The 16087-nt window shown below is 34.7% G+C and overlaps 1 protein-coding gene across 2 annotated transcripts in view; it reads left to right on the top strand.

The window, feature by feature from the left end:
* The window catches only part of DMD (dystrophin), a 2068501-nt gene that overhangs the window by 183639 nt on the left and 1868775 nt on the right, over window positions 1-16087 (top strand). For both annotated transcript variants that reach the window (XM_080795194.1, XM_080795193.1), the window contains exon 2: window positions 11212-11273. In XM_080795194.1, coding sequence (XP_080651320.1) covers window positions 11212-11273 — 62 coding nt within the window. The remainder of the gene's footprint in view (window positions 1-11211; window positions 11274-16087) is intronic.

The following is a 16087-nucleotide window of genomic DNA, read 5'->3' as shown; positions in this document are numbered from 1 at the left end:
TCCTGGGGCTGCTTGAACAAAGGACTAAAGTAAGAAAGTGTGTGGCTTATTCATGGAGACATTTGGCTTGTGTGGCTGTAATAGACCTGGTAGGTATGTGGTTAGAAGAGTAAAGAATTTGTGTGAGTGCCAGTAGGCGTGATGGATATTAAGTTTAGAAAAGTATTTGGAATCAAATTATAAAAACCTTTATTTGCCATTCTAAATAAGCTGGCCTTTAACCTCAGGACAAGCATTTCTCAAACTTGAATAATGACTCAAGAGTTACTTATTTGGTTACTAGATGAATGATGAAGCCATTATTTTCAGGAAGAATAAGATTATGTGACTTTATTTGGGAAGATGAATGATATTGTTAGAGTACCTACAGGACATCTAAGTAGAGGTATTAACTTGAGTCAGCTCTGTCAGTGTGAAACTCAGGAGATTAATCAAGATGAAAAATAAAGATTTAGGTATCAGTGTCATCAGTATCCATATGTAGTGGTGGTTGGGGTGTGGTGAGAAGTCACTTTGTTTAGGGAGAATAAATGTAGTGAACCAAGACAAGGACCCTGGGGCAATGCCAGTATTTCCAGGGTGAATGAGACGGATCAGGAGACAGCCCTTTTGTTAGAAGGAGAACCGGAAGACGGTAATATTTCAGAAGATTGGAAAGCTTGTGCACTGTTTCTTATAACATCATTTACAACAGAGACTTCAGTTACTACCTGCCAGTTGGCTTGTATCTTCCAAATCTTTATTTTCAGCTCAGATTACTCTCTTGCACTTCAGGCTCTTACATCCAATTGCCTACTCTACATTTTTCTTTTTGTCTCAAAACACCAGAAAGGCAGTATTTCCCAGTTCCTCCCATACCCACATTATAGATACAGATCCAAGTTCTCTTCTTCCTGGGACCTCAAAACTCCAATTTGAGTAGTAGTGTTGGCTGTACCCCTCCCAAATCCCCTACCTCTACATACAATCAATAACCAGTTCTTAAAAAAAAAAATATTTTATGTATTTATTTGACAGAGAGACAGCGAGAGAGGGAACACAAGCGGGTGGTAAGAGGGGTGGGGAGCATCAGAAAGAGGGAGAGGGAGAAGCAAGCTCCCCGCTGAGCAAGGAGCCCAGGACCCTGGGATCATGACCTGAGCTGAAGGTAGACCTTTAATGACTGAGCCACCCAGGTGCCCCAATCACCATTTTTTATCAGTAATACCCATTAAAGGTAATTGCCTGCATTTACCTCTCTCCAGCCCCAGTGCAATTCACCAATACAGGCCATGGATTATAATATATATTATGTGATACATAATTATATAAAATTCATTGTTAAAACCCAAACCAGGGGTGCCTCGGCTGGTTCAGTCAGTAGAGCATGCGACTCTTGATCTCGGGGTTGTTAGTTCAAACCCCACACTGGGTGTAGGGATTACTTAAAATCATTTTAAAAGTAAAGTAAATAGTGCTATGGTAAGTGCTGTAGATTGCGTGAGATTGAGGATTCACAGACCTATACCCCTGAAGCAAATAACACATTATATGTTAATAAAATTTTTAAAAAGTAGTTTAAAGAAAAGTAAAGTAAATTTAAAAAACAGAAACCAGTATTGCCATTTCCCTACTTAAAATTCTGCTTTGGTTTCTAACTGCCTTCTGGCTAAGGTTTAAGTCTCTCCCTAATTTGGTTAATTATTTCTCTTTTTCCTAAACTTATGTCACCACTTTGGTCCTCTTCCTCCTCCTTTTCTTGTTCCTTGAACATACCATACTCCTCTCATATCCTGGTAGTTGTATCTGCTTTTTTTATTGTCTGGGGTTCTTTTTCACCTTGTCTGCTTCTATATTCTTAATTAAGGTTCAGAACTCAGCTGAGATAACACTTCATCAAGGAAACACTGGCTTTTTCAAGTTAGGTTCCTTTCTATATGCTTTTGACAAAACCCTGTATTTTCTTTAGCAAAGAACTTACCTGCATGTCCGCTATATATTTGTTTTGTGTGTGTCTGTTTCTCTCACTATGCAGTAGAGGCAAAAGGTAAGAACTTTGTCTTTTACACAGTTGTATTCCTACCCCCTTGTAGATATCAGTATATATTTGTCACTGAACTTAATAGCCTTCAAGAGGAAAGATTATGTATTAGTTTTCCATTGATGCTATAAAAATTACCACAAATTTAGCAACTTAAAACAACTCCTATTTATTATCTAACAGCTCTTCAGATCTCAAATCTGAAATTGACTTCACTGAGCTAAAATTAAGGACCACCAGAGCTATGTGCCTTCTAGAGACCGTAGGGGAGAATCTATTTATTATCTTTTCCATTTTGGAGGCTGCCCACATTCTTGGGCTCTTGGCCCTCTTCTTCCATCTTCAAAACCAGCAACACTGGGCCCAGTCCTTGTCAAGCTGCGTTCTCTCAGATTGTCCCTCTTATGCTGCCCTCTTCCCCTTTGAAGGGCACACTGATTACATTGGTGATTACATTGGTCCAAGCCAGATTACTGGAGATAGTCTCCCTATCAAAAATTACCTGATTACCAAATCTAATTCCATCTGCACCCTTAATTCTCTTTGCCATAACAAAGAGTTTTAAAATACTTTAACATACTTGGGGCGCCTGGGTGGCTCAGTGGATTAAGCCACTGCCTTCGGCTCAGGTCATGATCTCAGGGTCCTGGGATCGAGCCCCGCATCGGGCTCTCTGCTCAGCAGGGAGCCTGCTTCCCCCTCTATCTCTGCCTGACTCTCTGCCTATTTGTGGTCTCTCTCTGTCAAATAAATAAATAAAATCTAAAAAAAAATAAAATAAAATAAAATAAAATACTTTAACATACTTGAAAACAAATGAATTTTAACAAAACTTATTCAGAAATTCTGGAGATTGGGACATGAACCTTTTTTAAAGGACCATTTTTCTCTCTATAGAATTAATATCTGCAAAGCACAAAAGTAAGAAGTCTGAAAAGTAAATCTGGTCTTCATTAACTTAAAACACCTTTAATGAGCACTATTGTGTAACATATTCTGTGCTAAGTGCTGGGAATACAGTTAGAATCTAGATAGTCACTGTCTTGAAAATTAGAAAGGATATAGATGATAATATTAACAACTTTTGTAGGGTGATGAGCAGTGAAAACTGTACTACATTGATTCTAGAGTGAGCCAGAAGTAAGGAAACCTCTTTGACACTGTTTTTCTCTTCTTTGTGCAGTAATTTAATTATTTTAGACCTCCTCATTATGAAATAACAACGAATGTCACCTTCGGCCCTCACATTCTGTAATCCTATGATCAAAAGCTATTACTCAGATTTAATAGAAAGCATTTTTTCTTTTTTTTTTTTAAGATTTATTTATTTATTTATTTATTTGACAGAGAGAGATCACAGTAGACAGAGGCAGGCAGAGAGAGAGAGAGGGAAGAAGCTCCCGGCCGAGCAGAGAGCCCGATGCGGGACTCGATCCCAGGACCCTGAGATCATGACCTGAGCCGAAGGCAGCGGCTTAACCCACTGAGCCACCCAGGCGCCCCTAATAGAAAGCATTTTCATGCCATTCTCCATTCTACTCTCCTCCACTTTGCATTGCCATTTTGAAGCATTAATAACATGGTAAATCCATTTTCTAACTATTTCTTGAGTTTGAGGCCTTCCTTCATAATGTTCCACAGTATCACATAACCATAATCCCTTCTAGAAAATGTCTTCCCTTACGTCCATAAGGCTACATATCCCTTTATTTATGCTCCTGTAATATCCTTTGAATATATGTATCCTTGCTTATAATGCTTATAATGTTTATCCTCAATCTTCCATGTTTCTCATTACCCTTTTTCTCATTTTTGGTGGAATCAGAGAATAGAGACCCTGTTACCCCCCCCCATATTACTGAATAGTCCTCTCGTTAAAGTGAAATAAACTCATATTCCTTTGTATTTCTTCACTATATGTATGTCTAAACTGTTACCAACTCTAATATTCCCTTCTAGTTCTAAACTTGTATTTTCTGGGTCACTTAAGTGATGAGGATTTTCAATTAACATACTAACTAGCACCCAAAGAAATGCCATTTTCTAAAACGTCTTTCTGGCATAGATTACCATGAACTGGCCTGTGTAATGAGGATAATTCATGATGTTTATATAACTGGGTTGTTTGTTTTGGTTTCTCAGTGCTTCTATTCACATTGGCTTATCTGATCACATACATAGGGTCATATCCTGGAGACGCTCCACAATCTCACTCCCAACTTCCTTGTAATTTCATCCCATGCTATTCCCTCCTTCCTACTTTAGAGTGCAGCAAAAGTGAATTAAATATAATGAAGAGCATGCCTTTTTTTTTTTTTTTTTAGTATAGATGACGAACTTTGTTACATTAGTTTCAGGTGTACAACTTAGTTATTTGACAAGTTTATACATGATGCTGTGTTGACCACAAGTATATCTAACATCTGTCCCATCACATTGCTATTACAATATCATTGACTGTATTCCTTATGCTCTGCTTTTTATTCCTGTGACTTACTCATTCTGAAACTGGAGGCCTATATCTCCTGCTCCCCTTTACCATGTTGCCCAGCCTCCTCGCCTCTGGCAACCATCAGTTTATTCTCTGTATTTATAGTTTTGATTTTGCTTCTTGTTTGTTTATTCATTTTTTTAGATGACATTTATGAGTGGGATCATACAATGTTATTGTATTCTTTATGCCCTGCAATCTCGTCTTAAAGATTAATCTTTCCCGGGGCGCCTGGGCAGCCCAGTGGGTTAAGCCTCTGCCTTCGGCTCAGGTCATGATCTCAGGGTCCGGGGATCAAGCCCCACATTGGGCTCTCTGCTCATCAGGGAACCTGCTTCCCCCTCTCTCTGCCTGCTGCTCTGCCTACTTGTGATCTCTCTCTGTCAAATAAATAAATAAAATCTTTTTTAAAAAAGCTTTAAAAAAATTCATCTTTCTCTTTGCATCTTTTTTTTTCCTTTTGGCTCCACCTACTAGACTTAACTTAGTCAATCCCTCCTAGAAAATGTCTTCCCTGACATCCATAAGGCTACATATCCCTTTCTTTATGCTCCTGTAACATCCTTTGAATACATGTATCCTTGCTTATATAAAATGTTTAATATTTATCTAGCATACATCTGTATTCTACAAGGGTGTGAACTGTGGTAAAAACAGAGTTCTTTTTACTTTCGCAGTAACCTCTATAATGACCAACAGATACTGGGCATTCTGTAAATAATTATTTTTTTGTAAATGATTATTCTATAAATTACTACATGAACAGATGATTTCATTGCATCTTAAAAACAGCTCCATGAGTTAAAAGGCAATTAATATCTTTATTTCACAGATAAAGAGACCAAGGTCAGGAAATTCTAAGGCCACCATTCTCATAAGTCCTGCACTGGGACTGGAAGCCAGTTCCCCTGATTTAATGTTCTCTCAGTTTGCCAACATCATTTTTGTGCAGTAACTCACTCTTGTGAATCATGAATATTACAATTTAATTATCCTACATTTATAGGGGACTGAGGGTCTCAGGAATATAAAAGTTAATAACAGGGCAAAAGGTCATTACACTAATCTTAGAAAATATGAAGGACCAGATTTATTGGATAAAAAATGACTTTATTAGAAAGGGTTAATTAATTCTGAGACAAAATACAATTTTTATGTCATGGTAGAAAGCTAATTTTATGAGTTTTCCCCATAGAGAGAATAAAATAAAATGTTGGTCACTTTTTGCAATTTATGAAGTGTAGTTCTTCACTCCTTGACATCTCCAGGGAACAGTTTTCAAGTAAATTTTTCTAACAGAGATTTTGTTCTTTGCTACTCACATTAATATACTCAGGCATATTTTTATTAGTAAAAGAAAATCAGTTATAAACAAACCCTAGACAAAACAAAATAGAATATGTGCTTCTTGAAATGACTGGACAGGAATATATAGATAATCATTTGCTGGTAAAAACAGATTTCACTTTGTTCTTTTCTCATTCTCTTTATTGTTGATTTTATATTTATATTTCTTACTATAGACCATGTCTGTAAACACATACATTTTGTTAAGGTATTGAAATAATCTCTATAAGCTCTATGGCAATTTATCATATATGTACATTTATGTATATCCACTTTAGATTAACTATAGATATATAACTGTGCTTGAAAGGATCAACTTTTAGGGACGTGTAGGTGGCTCAGTCATTTGAGCATATGACTCTTGGTTTCAGCGAAGTCCTGGGATCAAGCCCCCTGTCAAGTTCTGTGCTCAGCAGGGAGTCTGCTTTTCTCTCTCTCTCTCTCTCTCTCTCTGCCCCATCCCCTCTTATGTTCTCTCTCTCTCTCTCTCTCTCTCTCTCTCTCAAATAAACAGATAAATCTTTAAAAATAAATAAAAAGGTCAGGGCGCCTGGGTGGCTCAGTGGGTTATGCCTCTGCTTTCAGCTCGGGTTGTGGTCTCAGGGTCCTGGGATCAAGCCCTGCATCAGGTCTCTGCTCAGCGGGGAGCCTGCTTCCCCCTCTCTCTTTGCCTGCTGCGCTGCCTGCTTGTGATCTCTCTCTGTCAAATAAAATCTTAATTAATAAAAAAATAATAAATAAATAATTAAAAGGGTTGACTTTTAAGTTACATGGGAAATAACAATGGAAATGGATAGATTTAAATGTATAAAAATATATGGGGCACCAGGATAGCTCAGTCTGTTATGTGACTGCCTTCTCAAGATCCTGGGATCAAGCCCCACATTGGGCTCCCTGCTCAGTGGGGAGCCTGCTTCTCCTTCTCCCATTCCCCCTGCTTGTGCTCATGCGCGCTCTCTCTCTCTCTCTGTCAAATAAATAAATAGAATCTTTTAAAAAATAAAATAAATATGTAAAAATTTAGCATAATAAAAATGGAATGAAAATTAAAAGACATACGACCACTTGGGAATATATATTCATTCACTGACTAAGAGTAAATAGCTTAATTAATAATAGTGATTCTTAACTTGGATTTCATGGTAACAGGAACCTTCTGCAGAGAGGTCAGTGAACCCCAAGAAATACGTAAATATGTCTGTATAGGCATTTTTTATATAGAGAAGGGTCATTATTTTTATCAGATAATCAAATGGAGTCCACAACTTGAAATGTTTAAGAATTACTGATTTATAATCTCATCCCCATTAATTGTAAAATATCAAGAGCTCAATAGATATGTGAGCAGAGGCTATAAACAAGTATTTTTTACAAGATTTTATTTATTTATTTGACACAGAGAGAGAGAGAGATCACAAGTAGGCAGAGAGACAGGCAGAGAGAGGGAGCAAAGCAGGCTCCCTGCTGAGCAGAGAGCCTGATGCGGGGCTCGATCCCAGGACCCTGAGATCATGACCTGAGCTGAAGGCAGAGGCTTTAACCCACTGAGCCACCCAGGTGTCCCTATAAACAAGTATTTTGACAAAAGTGGAAACATGCAGAATAAATTTTGAAAATGTGTCCTACTTCATTAGTAATCAAACAGATTCAAATTAAGATGAGAATCAACTATCTCCTTATATCTAATAAAGCAACAAGCACTTTAAAAATGAAAGCAACAAAACTCCTATCAGCAGCATAACCTCATTCTTTGTAGTACCACTAAAAATAGGTATGGCCACTGCGAAAGCAATGTGACAATATTTAGTAAAAGCCACAAACTTTTTTTTAATGCTGACCCAAATATTTATTCTGTGACAATTGTACACTAGAAGCTGAGAGTGCATGAAAATGTTCATTATGGTGAAACCTCTAATAACAAACAAAAGGAAATGGCAGCTAATATATTTATGATAAAATAAACTTTAAAAGGTAGAATATTATTGTGATTATGTAAAATACATGTCTGTGGGGATTGTAATGATGAGCAGACACAAAACTTTGGGGTGATTTTTTAATAATCAATGTTAATATTAATTTAAATATTTTTTGAATTTTTTTCATAATGTTAATCTATGACAAAAATTGAGCACTAAATATCAACTGGTAAATATAAGAATATTATTATTTAAAATATTAACAAATGAATCCTCTGACATCTTAAGAAAGTTCAGTTTTCCAATCTGGATAAATCTGAATAAATCCATGTAAGGCATACAGGTTGCAGAGTATAAAATTCCAGAATGTCATTCACATAGATTACAGCATACACAGAATTCTTTGGATTGTTTAAAATAGAGGCTCTCAAATAATGGTTATTTTTGTATTTGTGTTTATACATTCAACTTTTGTGACTTTGATTATCTTATGCCATTCAATATTATCTATGCAAGTATAATGTGAACTGCTTAATGTGAAAAACCATGGACTTTGATTCAAATAATCTATATCAGGTTCATCTGTGTCACTTACTAGCTTTATTCCCTCCGAGCTTGTATTTTTTGGTCTTTTTAAAAATTTTTATTTTTTTAACATCTTAATTTAATTTTATTTTCTTCAGTGTTCCAAGATTCATTGTTTATACACCACACCCAGTGCTCCATGCAATATGTGCCCTCCTTAATACCCACATCCAGGCTCACCCATCCCCCCACCCCTCTCCCTTCCAAAACCCTCAGTTTGTACGCAGCATCAGAAAGGAGGAATACCTAACTTTTGTATCAAATGGACAGGACTGGAGGAGATTATGCTGAGTGAAATAAGTCAAGCAGAGAAAGTCAATTATCATATGGTTTCACTTACTTGTGGAACATAAGGAATAACATGAAGGACGTTAGGAGAAGGAAAGGAAAAGTGAATTGGGGGAAATCGGAGGGGGAGATAAAGCATGAGAGACTGGACTCCGAGTTTGTATTTTTTTAATGGATAAAATGCCAAATTACATATGGATTGAGATGACATGTAAAACAGCTCTGTGAACAATAAAACACTAATAAATGATATATATTTTATAACAATAAAGCCAGTTATATTAATATTTATCATGTTAAAACAAATGTTATATAGCAAAATAAAACAAGCAGATAATTCATTAAAGGCATGTTTTTCTTGTATTAAAAGTGAAAGAAGTAAAAAAGAAGACCTAGTGATATTTGTATGACAAAATTCACTTTCAGTGCTGTTGACACAATAGATACATACTCTTTTGCACATAATGTCAAGGTTTCCCTCCTGCCTTCAAGCCTACCTAAAAATCACTCTTTGTACATATGATTGAAACCCATAAAAATATTGCATTACTACCTACTTTTAACTGAAAAGTACGTGGAACATATCTCTCCAGGTATCTTCCTATTCAACTTTTGGTGAAAATGTTTGGGCATGTTTTACAACCTTTAAGTGTGTGCTTTCAAATGACTCATTTACTCTCCCATATCTGACAGAATTTGCATGCACATGTAGGGGAAAATAACTGAAATTGCAAGTAATATTATTATTATTATTTTTTTTTTTTTAAAGATTTTATTTATTTATTTGACAGAGACAGAGATCACAAGTAGGCAGAGAGGCAGGCAGAGAGAGAGGAGGAAGCAGGCTCCCTGCTGAGCAGAGAGCCCGATGCGGGGCTCGATCCCAGGACCCTGGAATCATGACCTGAGCCGAAGGCAGAGGCTTTAACCCACTGAGCCACCCAGGCGCCCCGCAAGTAATATTATTAACACAGGAAAATGTGTATATCTCATTGAAAAATAAATGTACTGGCAAGTCTTCCTGCAACAAGTCCATGAAAACGGTTAAAAATTGACCATTTGAAATGTTCTCTTTATGTATTTCATTATTATCAAAGGATAGTATTGAATTTAGGGAAGTATATTCACAAAAGGCTAGATTAGTTTCAGAAACTATTACTATATATTTTTATTGATTTATACTGTCACCAAAGAAAAATCTTCCATACAGTAGCTATGAATTATCCTGCACTGTATGAGTAATCCTGATATTTGCCCACATGCAGTGTAGTTTGTGGACCCACACAATTAAATAAGAAGAAAAGTATTTTGTGATGCTAAATAAAATTTTCTCATCTAGGAGAACAGTTTTAGGTTTATTATTTATCCACTGTTATTTCATATCACTTAAGAGTATCCACTTATAGAATAATAAAGTGCTTTACTGATAAACAGATTTTCTTAGTACGTGGATACATTTGTCATGGGAAAATTATTCTTTACTATGGGTCATCCATTTTCAGGAAAAGCAGTCAAGATTTACTGCTGAAAAAGAATCCAAGACCAAATGAGGTTATTTTGTCAGGACATTTCCATAAGGGTTTTTTGACCCAATGTAAATAAAATATAAAACCTCTCCATTTTAAATCTCTCTCAGATGCACTCATTTATTGAACATTAATTAATATGACTGCATTTACAGTAATTTAAAGATACGCTTTGGCCTTAAAAAAAGGATTTCAATGAATCAAGATTGATTATTTTATGCCCATTTAATGCCATACTAATTTCCAACTTGAAAAAAATAGAATTTTTAGAAGCATTAATTCTGTGAAGCTGTTTTCTTAATAATTTTCCACTGTAATCTGTTGGTGTAAGAAGTCCTTGGAGATTTTCCCTTTGAGTATTTATATATAATCCATGAAGGGTGTCATTTGCATTTTGATTTGAAATTTCCTGACTTTTGGATGAAAAGAGGTACTAAAAATTTTGGAGTTGTAATATCCCTCTCCTCTAAAGTGTTTGCATATTTATCAAATATTTGCTGAAGTCTTAGTTTGTGCAGACAATGCTAGGTTCTGGGATATAAAACCATGTTCCTGATCATAAGGAAACATCTCCTAAAATGGAAGGAGGCTATGCAGGGGGGACCCATGTTAGAGTATGGCGGTATTGCAAAAGAGGGGAAAATGCTTTCACATGGTCTGTAAGAGGAAAAAGCTCAGGAATAATTTTTCAGAAGAAATAACAGATAATAGGCTTTTCTGATTATGCTAGAGTATCTATTCACCATAGGAGGATAAGTAATATTTCCTTTATTCAGATGAGACTACTTTTCTATAATGCCTTTATACAGTATTTGAATGAGCATGAATTTGACTGGATCAATTATTTTAGACATCTCATTTTTTTTAGTTTGGATGCCCAATACCAATATCACTTATGTTTAATTTCATTATTGATGAATTTAACACCACATATAAAATAACATTGATATGTAATAATTGAGAGTTATTTTGGTTATAAAATGTGATATTCAGAATTCTTTCTTAGTTCTTAAATCTTTTTTAAATTTTACATTATAGATGAAAGAGAAGATGTTCAAAAGAAAACATTCACAAAATGGATAAATGCACAGTTTTCTAAGGTAAGAATATTTTGTTTCTTCTAAGATATAAGGTAATTGACTGATTTTCAAAATGAACTATATACCTGGGTAAATTTAAATGTCCATATTGGTTTTCTCTTAGTGTCATTGTTTTAGCTGTGCAAATTTGGGAACATTATGCTGACTTTTAATTAAGGAAGAAGCAGCAGAATACACATAAAGAGAAATTATTGAATTAGACAAAATATATCTTTGAATCTTAGTGATAATGTGAGCTTCTTTAATTACATCAATCATCCAAGGATTATAACTGCAATTTTCCACCAAGTAGCTAGTATATGTTACACAGTAGCAGAAGACATGAGGGAATTTTTACTGTCTGAAAGTGATAATACTTTTGTCCTTCTTAGTCTTTCCTAGTTCAAGAAAAACTGATACAACTGCCTTGGGTCTGTTTGGCCCCTATCACTTAGGGCATATGTCAAATAATTTAAGATAAGTTTATCCTCTTTTTCTACAGGCATCAACCCATACTATTAATAATATTTATTTATTTTATACATGCAACTTGATTTATAATCCATAGACAGCACAACTCTGGATAATTATATGTGAACATAGAGTAAAATATTCTTACTTTGAAAGCTAGCATTAAGAGTACCATGTAAAGAGCTTTATATACATTTTGAGGTTAGAAAGACTTGGATTTACATTTAATTAACTCTGAATTTCAGCAAATCAGTGCTTTGCGAACCATTTTTGTACAGTCATGTATGTATACGTGTACACATATATATTGGGTGTCTACCTGAAGAATCAACTCCCAATGACTGAAATATAAAGCTAGTAAAATATGGCCCCTATATTCAAGCTTTAAGAGAGGTAAAAATGGCTGATAATGATTATTTCATGTGATTGTGAGGATTAAGAGGGTCAGATATGTGAAGATTCCTACCACAATGCCTAAAAGTCTTAATATATGTGGGTCACTCTCTCCATGGGTCTGTCTTGTTTTATAAAAGTTTTGGTAATGAATCCAAAACTATCCACTGGGAGATGCAGTATAAAAAGTGTTCCCATTACTATTATAAAAGGTTTTCAAGTATCATCCATTGTTTGTAGTATTTGATAGCAGAATGTTGCCAGGTAGTCTTTACTATGTTAGCAAGAAGTAAAGTTACTGAATTTTAACTAAGGAAATTTCATTTCTATTTACTTACTGAATTGACAATTAATGAATTGCTATTATAGATCTTCATTTTTTTATTATGTTCAATTTGCCATTATGGAACTTTAAACAATAAACTTAAAAAAAGGAATACCTATTTTAAAAATCTCAACTTTTTTTGAACTAAGTAGATAGAAATAATAAAAAAGTTATAACGCTACTGAAGGAGAAGAAATGAAAAATAAACTCAGAAATATGCAAAATTGGAATTTCTAATTCCAGAGTATGTTTACCAGATGGTTGTATATGTTTTAATTGCTAAATTTACTGGTCTCATTAAAATCTTCTTAATTTTGAAAGTTCAAAACAGACAATAGATACAAGCTTTCAAACAAATATACAGACAAATCAGAATCATAAGGAGATCTTTTGAAATAGTAAATGTGACATAATACTCTGACTCTTTGAATTAAATCAATGAGTTGTTGGGGCACCTGGGTGGCTCAGTGGGTTAAAGCCTCTGCCTTCGGCTCAGGTCATGATCCTAGGGTCCTGGGATCGAGCCCCACATCGGGCTCTCTGCTCGGTGGGGAGCCTGCTTCCCCCTCTCTCTCTGTCTGCCTCTCTGCCTACTTGTGATCTCTGTCCGTCAAATAAATAAATTTAAAAAAAATCAATGAGTTGTTTTAATAAGGTATGTAGACGAAACTGAGACAAACACTGCAAATTCTCATTCCCACAAATCTAAATAGGTCATTACTCTCTGTACATTGACATTTCAAGTATCATTTACCACAACTCACATGCTAGTTTGATATGCTGTCTTCTTTGAATACATTGTTGGCACTGCCTTAGAGCAATTTTCCCCTATCTTTATGAGTGCCCATATTTTAAAGGCTGCAAAAAACTACATGCATGAGTGCATTGACTGTTTTTCCTAAGTATCCCCTCCTCCAAACACAACTTCTACTTCCTTCATTTGTTTTATAAGTGTTCTCCCTCAGCCTGTTAAAATTGGATCAGGAGAGTCACCAAAGTTTCGTATTTGGACATATAGTAGGTGTCAGGAATAGAAATAAAAGTTTATAAAGACAGAGGAAAAAGTATTTAGAGATAAAATTTATATATGTGTGTGTTGATTTTTCATTTAGAAAAACTTAAAATATATTTTCCATGTTATCTGATTTTTTTTCTGGTCAGGACTTCAAGTAATGACTAAGTTTTTGTATCTAATTTTGAGAATTATGAAAAGGCTAACTGATTCAGTTTAAGCCCATTGATGATACCAAAAGATAAACATAACACATACGTCACTTAGCACATATTTATTGTGTTATTACCTGGTGTTCAGCAGAGCTCCAGGCCTGTAGGAGACACAAGATTAGTTGAAGTTGAATCTTCAGATCTCATGTAACCTACATGTTTGGGGGATACTGGATTACTGCTAAATGGAGTAGCAGAATGGGCAGTGGTGAGAGATAGCAGTACTGTGGGCTAGAATGAATCTGAAAACCTTTATGAAGAAAGTTGTACTACCTGATAGACTCTAAAAGAAGGATCATCAAAGAGAAAAACACTCTTCACTGAGATAATTGGAAACCACTGAAAGCAGGAATATATTTTCTTTGTAACCCCAATGATCAGTACCAGTGTACTAACTAAATATACTAAATGCATTTTGGACAACAGTACAGAAATTAAGTATCTGCTAAGTTTAAGGAAAGAAGAAAAAATCTGAATGAAAAAGAATGTGTTGAAGAGGACTTTAAAAAGAAAAAGCAATGAAAAATTATCATTGGTGTGGTAAATTAGAGTAGCACACAAACAATAATAAAAATGAATAGGATGATTTAAAATGTTTAACAGTGAGGCTTACACACATTCATTTATATAATGTTTGTAAAATAAAAAGAGACTGCAAAGTAGTTCCCTATTATTATGTAAAATTATATAAGGAATACTTAAGGAAGAAAATATGATTAAAGAAAGTCTTATCATTCTGTGTCAATTGAAGCCAAATGTACCTTTGTAGTAAATCCAACTGATTTCTCACTTTCCTAGTACCGTTTTAAAATAGATCCTATCTCTTCTTCAAAATAAGTCTTCTACTAACCTTCAATTCCAAAAATTTTTACTAGAATATGATTTATCACATCTATTCTATAAAGATAAGCAGACATTATTTACCTCCACATAAACACAAAGCCATTGTTAGGTACGATTAATTCAAGGTAAATATTCTATTCATGTAATTTGTAGGTATTTTATAATCCTAAAACTGTTTACTGTTTATGACATATATAATTCACATAATAAGAATTACACAGGTTCATTCACACAAGCTTATTTAAGGAAAGTACACTTGAAATTATGACCAAAAATAATTTTGTCATAAAACTTGCTTGATATTTGTGTGGAGAAAAAGCAATCTGTGGGGGAAAATATTTACTACTAGATCAATTGAAAGATTTAAACCATCTCCCAGTGAGTTATGTGCCAGTTTTGATCCTACATTGGATTTAGTGATTATCTTTATTTCTATCCTCGAAATACACTTTTCTGTATGATCCTTCCAAAAGGAGTAGACAACTTGGTATTTTATTTAAATGAAGTAGAAATGTGTAATTAGTTTTATCTATGAACTTCACAAGGGCCTATGATATAATAATGCATTTATGTCTTCATTGCTACAACAATACATATTTATAACTAAAAAGCCAGATTTTACCCTCTTGGGATAATGATAACACAAGACAGAATTAACTGGTGTAACAAGCTTTTCCCAAGAATTTATCATTATTTATATCCTAGCCAGCATGATAAGCCTGATGTCATGCAAATTAACACCAAAATTGTGAATCAGTAAACCAGGCTTCTTTACACAGCTCTCTGTCATGAAGCCTTAGAAGAAATCATTTTATTCACACTTGAATTCACTTTGGAAAGAAAGGTAAACATAAAATAAAAAATTCTTTGAGTCTTGTTTTCCTCATATGTCCATGTCTACTTTGTAAGAAAACATATATTAAAAGGGCTTTATAAATGTTAAAACATAAACATAAAATATTGCCATTTTTTTTTTACTGTGTAGTATATTTGCCCAATTGAAGGAATTGTATATATAGGAAACTTTCCTTAACACCTGCTCACTTCTTTCTGGTTTTGGCTACTTTCTTTGGATGGAAGAGGGAGGATAGAACATTTATTTATGTTTTATTATCCTGCTACACTCTCTATGCCAATCCATGCCGTTAACACATACAAACGCACAAACAGGCATGGACACACACTCAGTTTAAAATGAATCAAACGGTTTCATTATGCGAAAGGAAGATAATGAGATTTAGAAACAAAACATTGTTTCAGTGAAAAAGGTAACAGTATATGTATATTTCCTCTGTGTCAATTTGAAACTTATATATAACTAACAAATTTATATAGGACTGTTACTCAAAGGGCTTGATTTAACAGAGGTGATAGATTAGAAATATTGTGTCATTGGAGGGTCATCATAGATATAAAGTCATCGTTATGCCCCTGGCTTCCTGTTTCTCCCTACTAATTGATTCCAGAAAGAATTAGATTACTATAGAAGATGAAGGGCAATGCACTATATCTCTGATCATGATAAGCAGCTTTTGGGAAGAAAATTTTCCTTTGCCCTTCAGTGTTCTTCCGGCTGGCC

Source organism: Martes martes (genome assembly GCF_963455335.1).
Source record: "Martes martes genome assembly, chromosome: X".
Classification (NCBI taxonomy): Eukaryota; Metazoa; Chordata; class Mammalia; order Carnivora; family Mustelidae; genus Martes; species Martes martes.
Note: the sequence above shows the minus strand (reverse complement) of the source record. Positions and strands in the feature narration are given on the sequence as shown.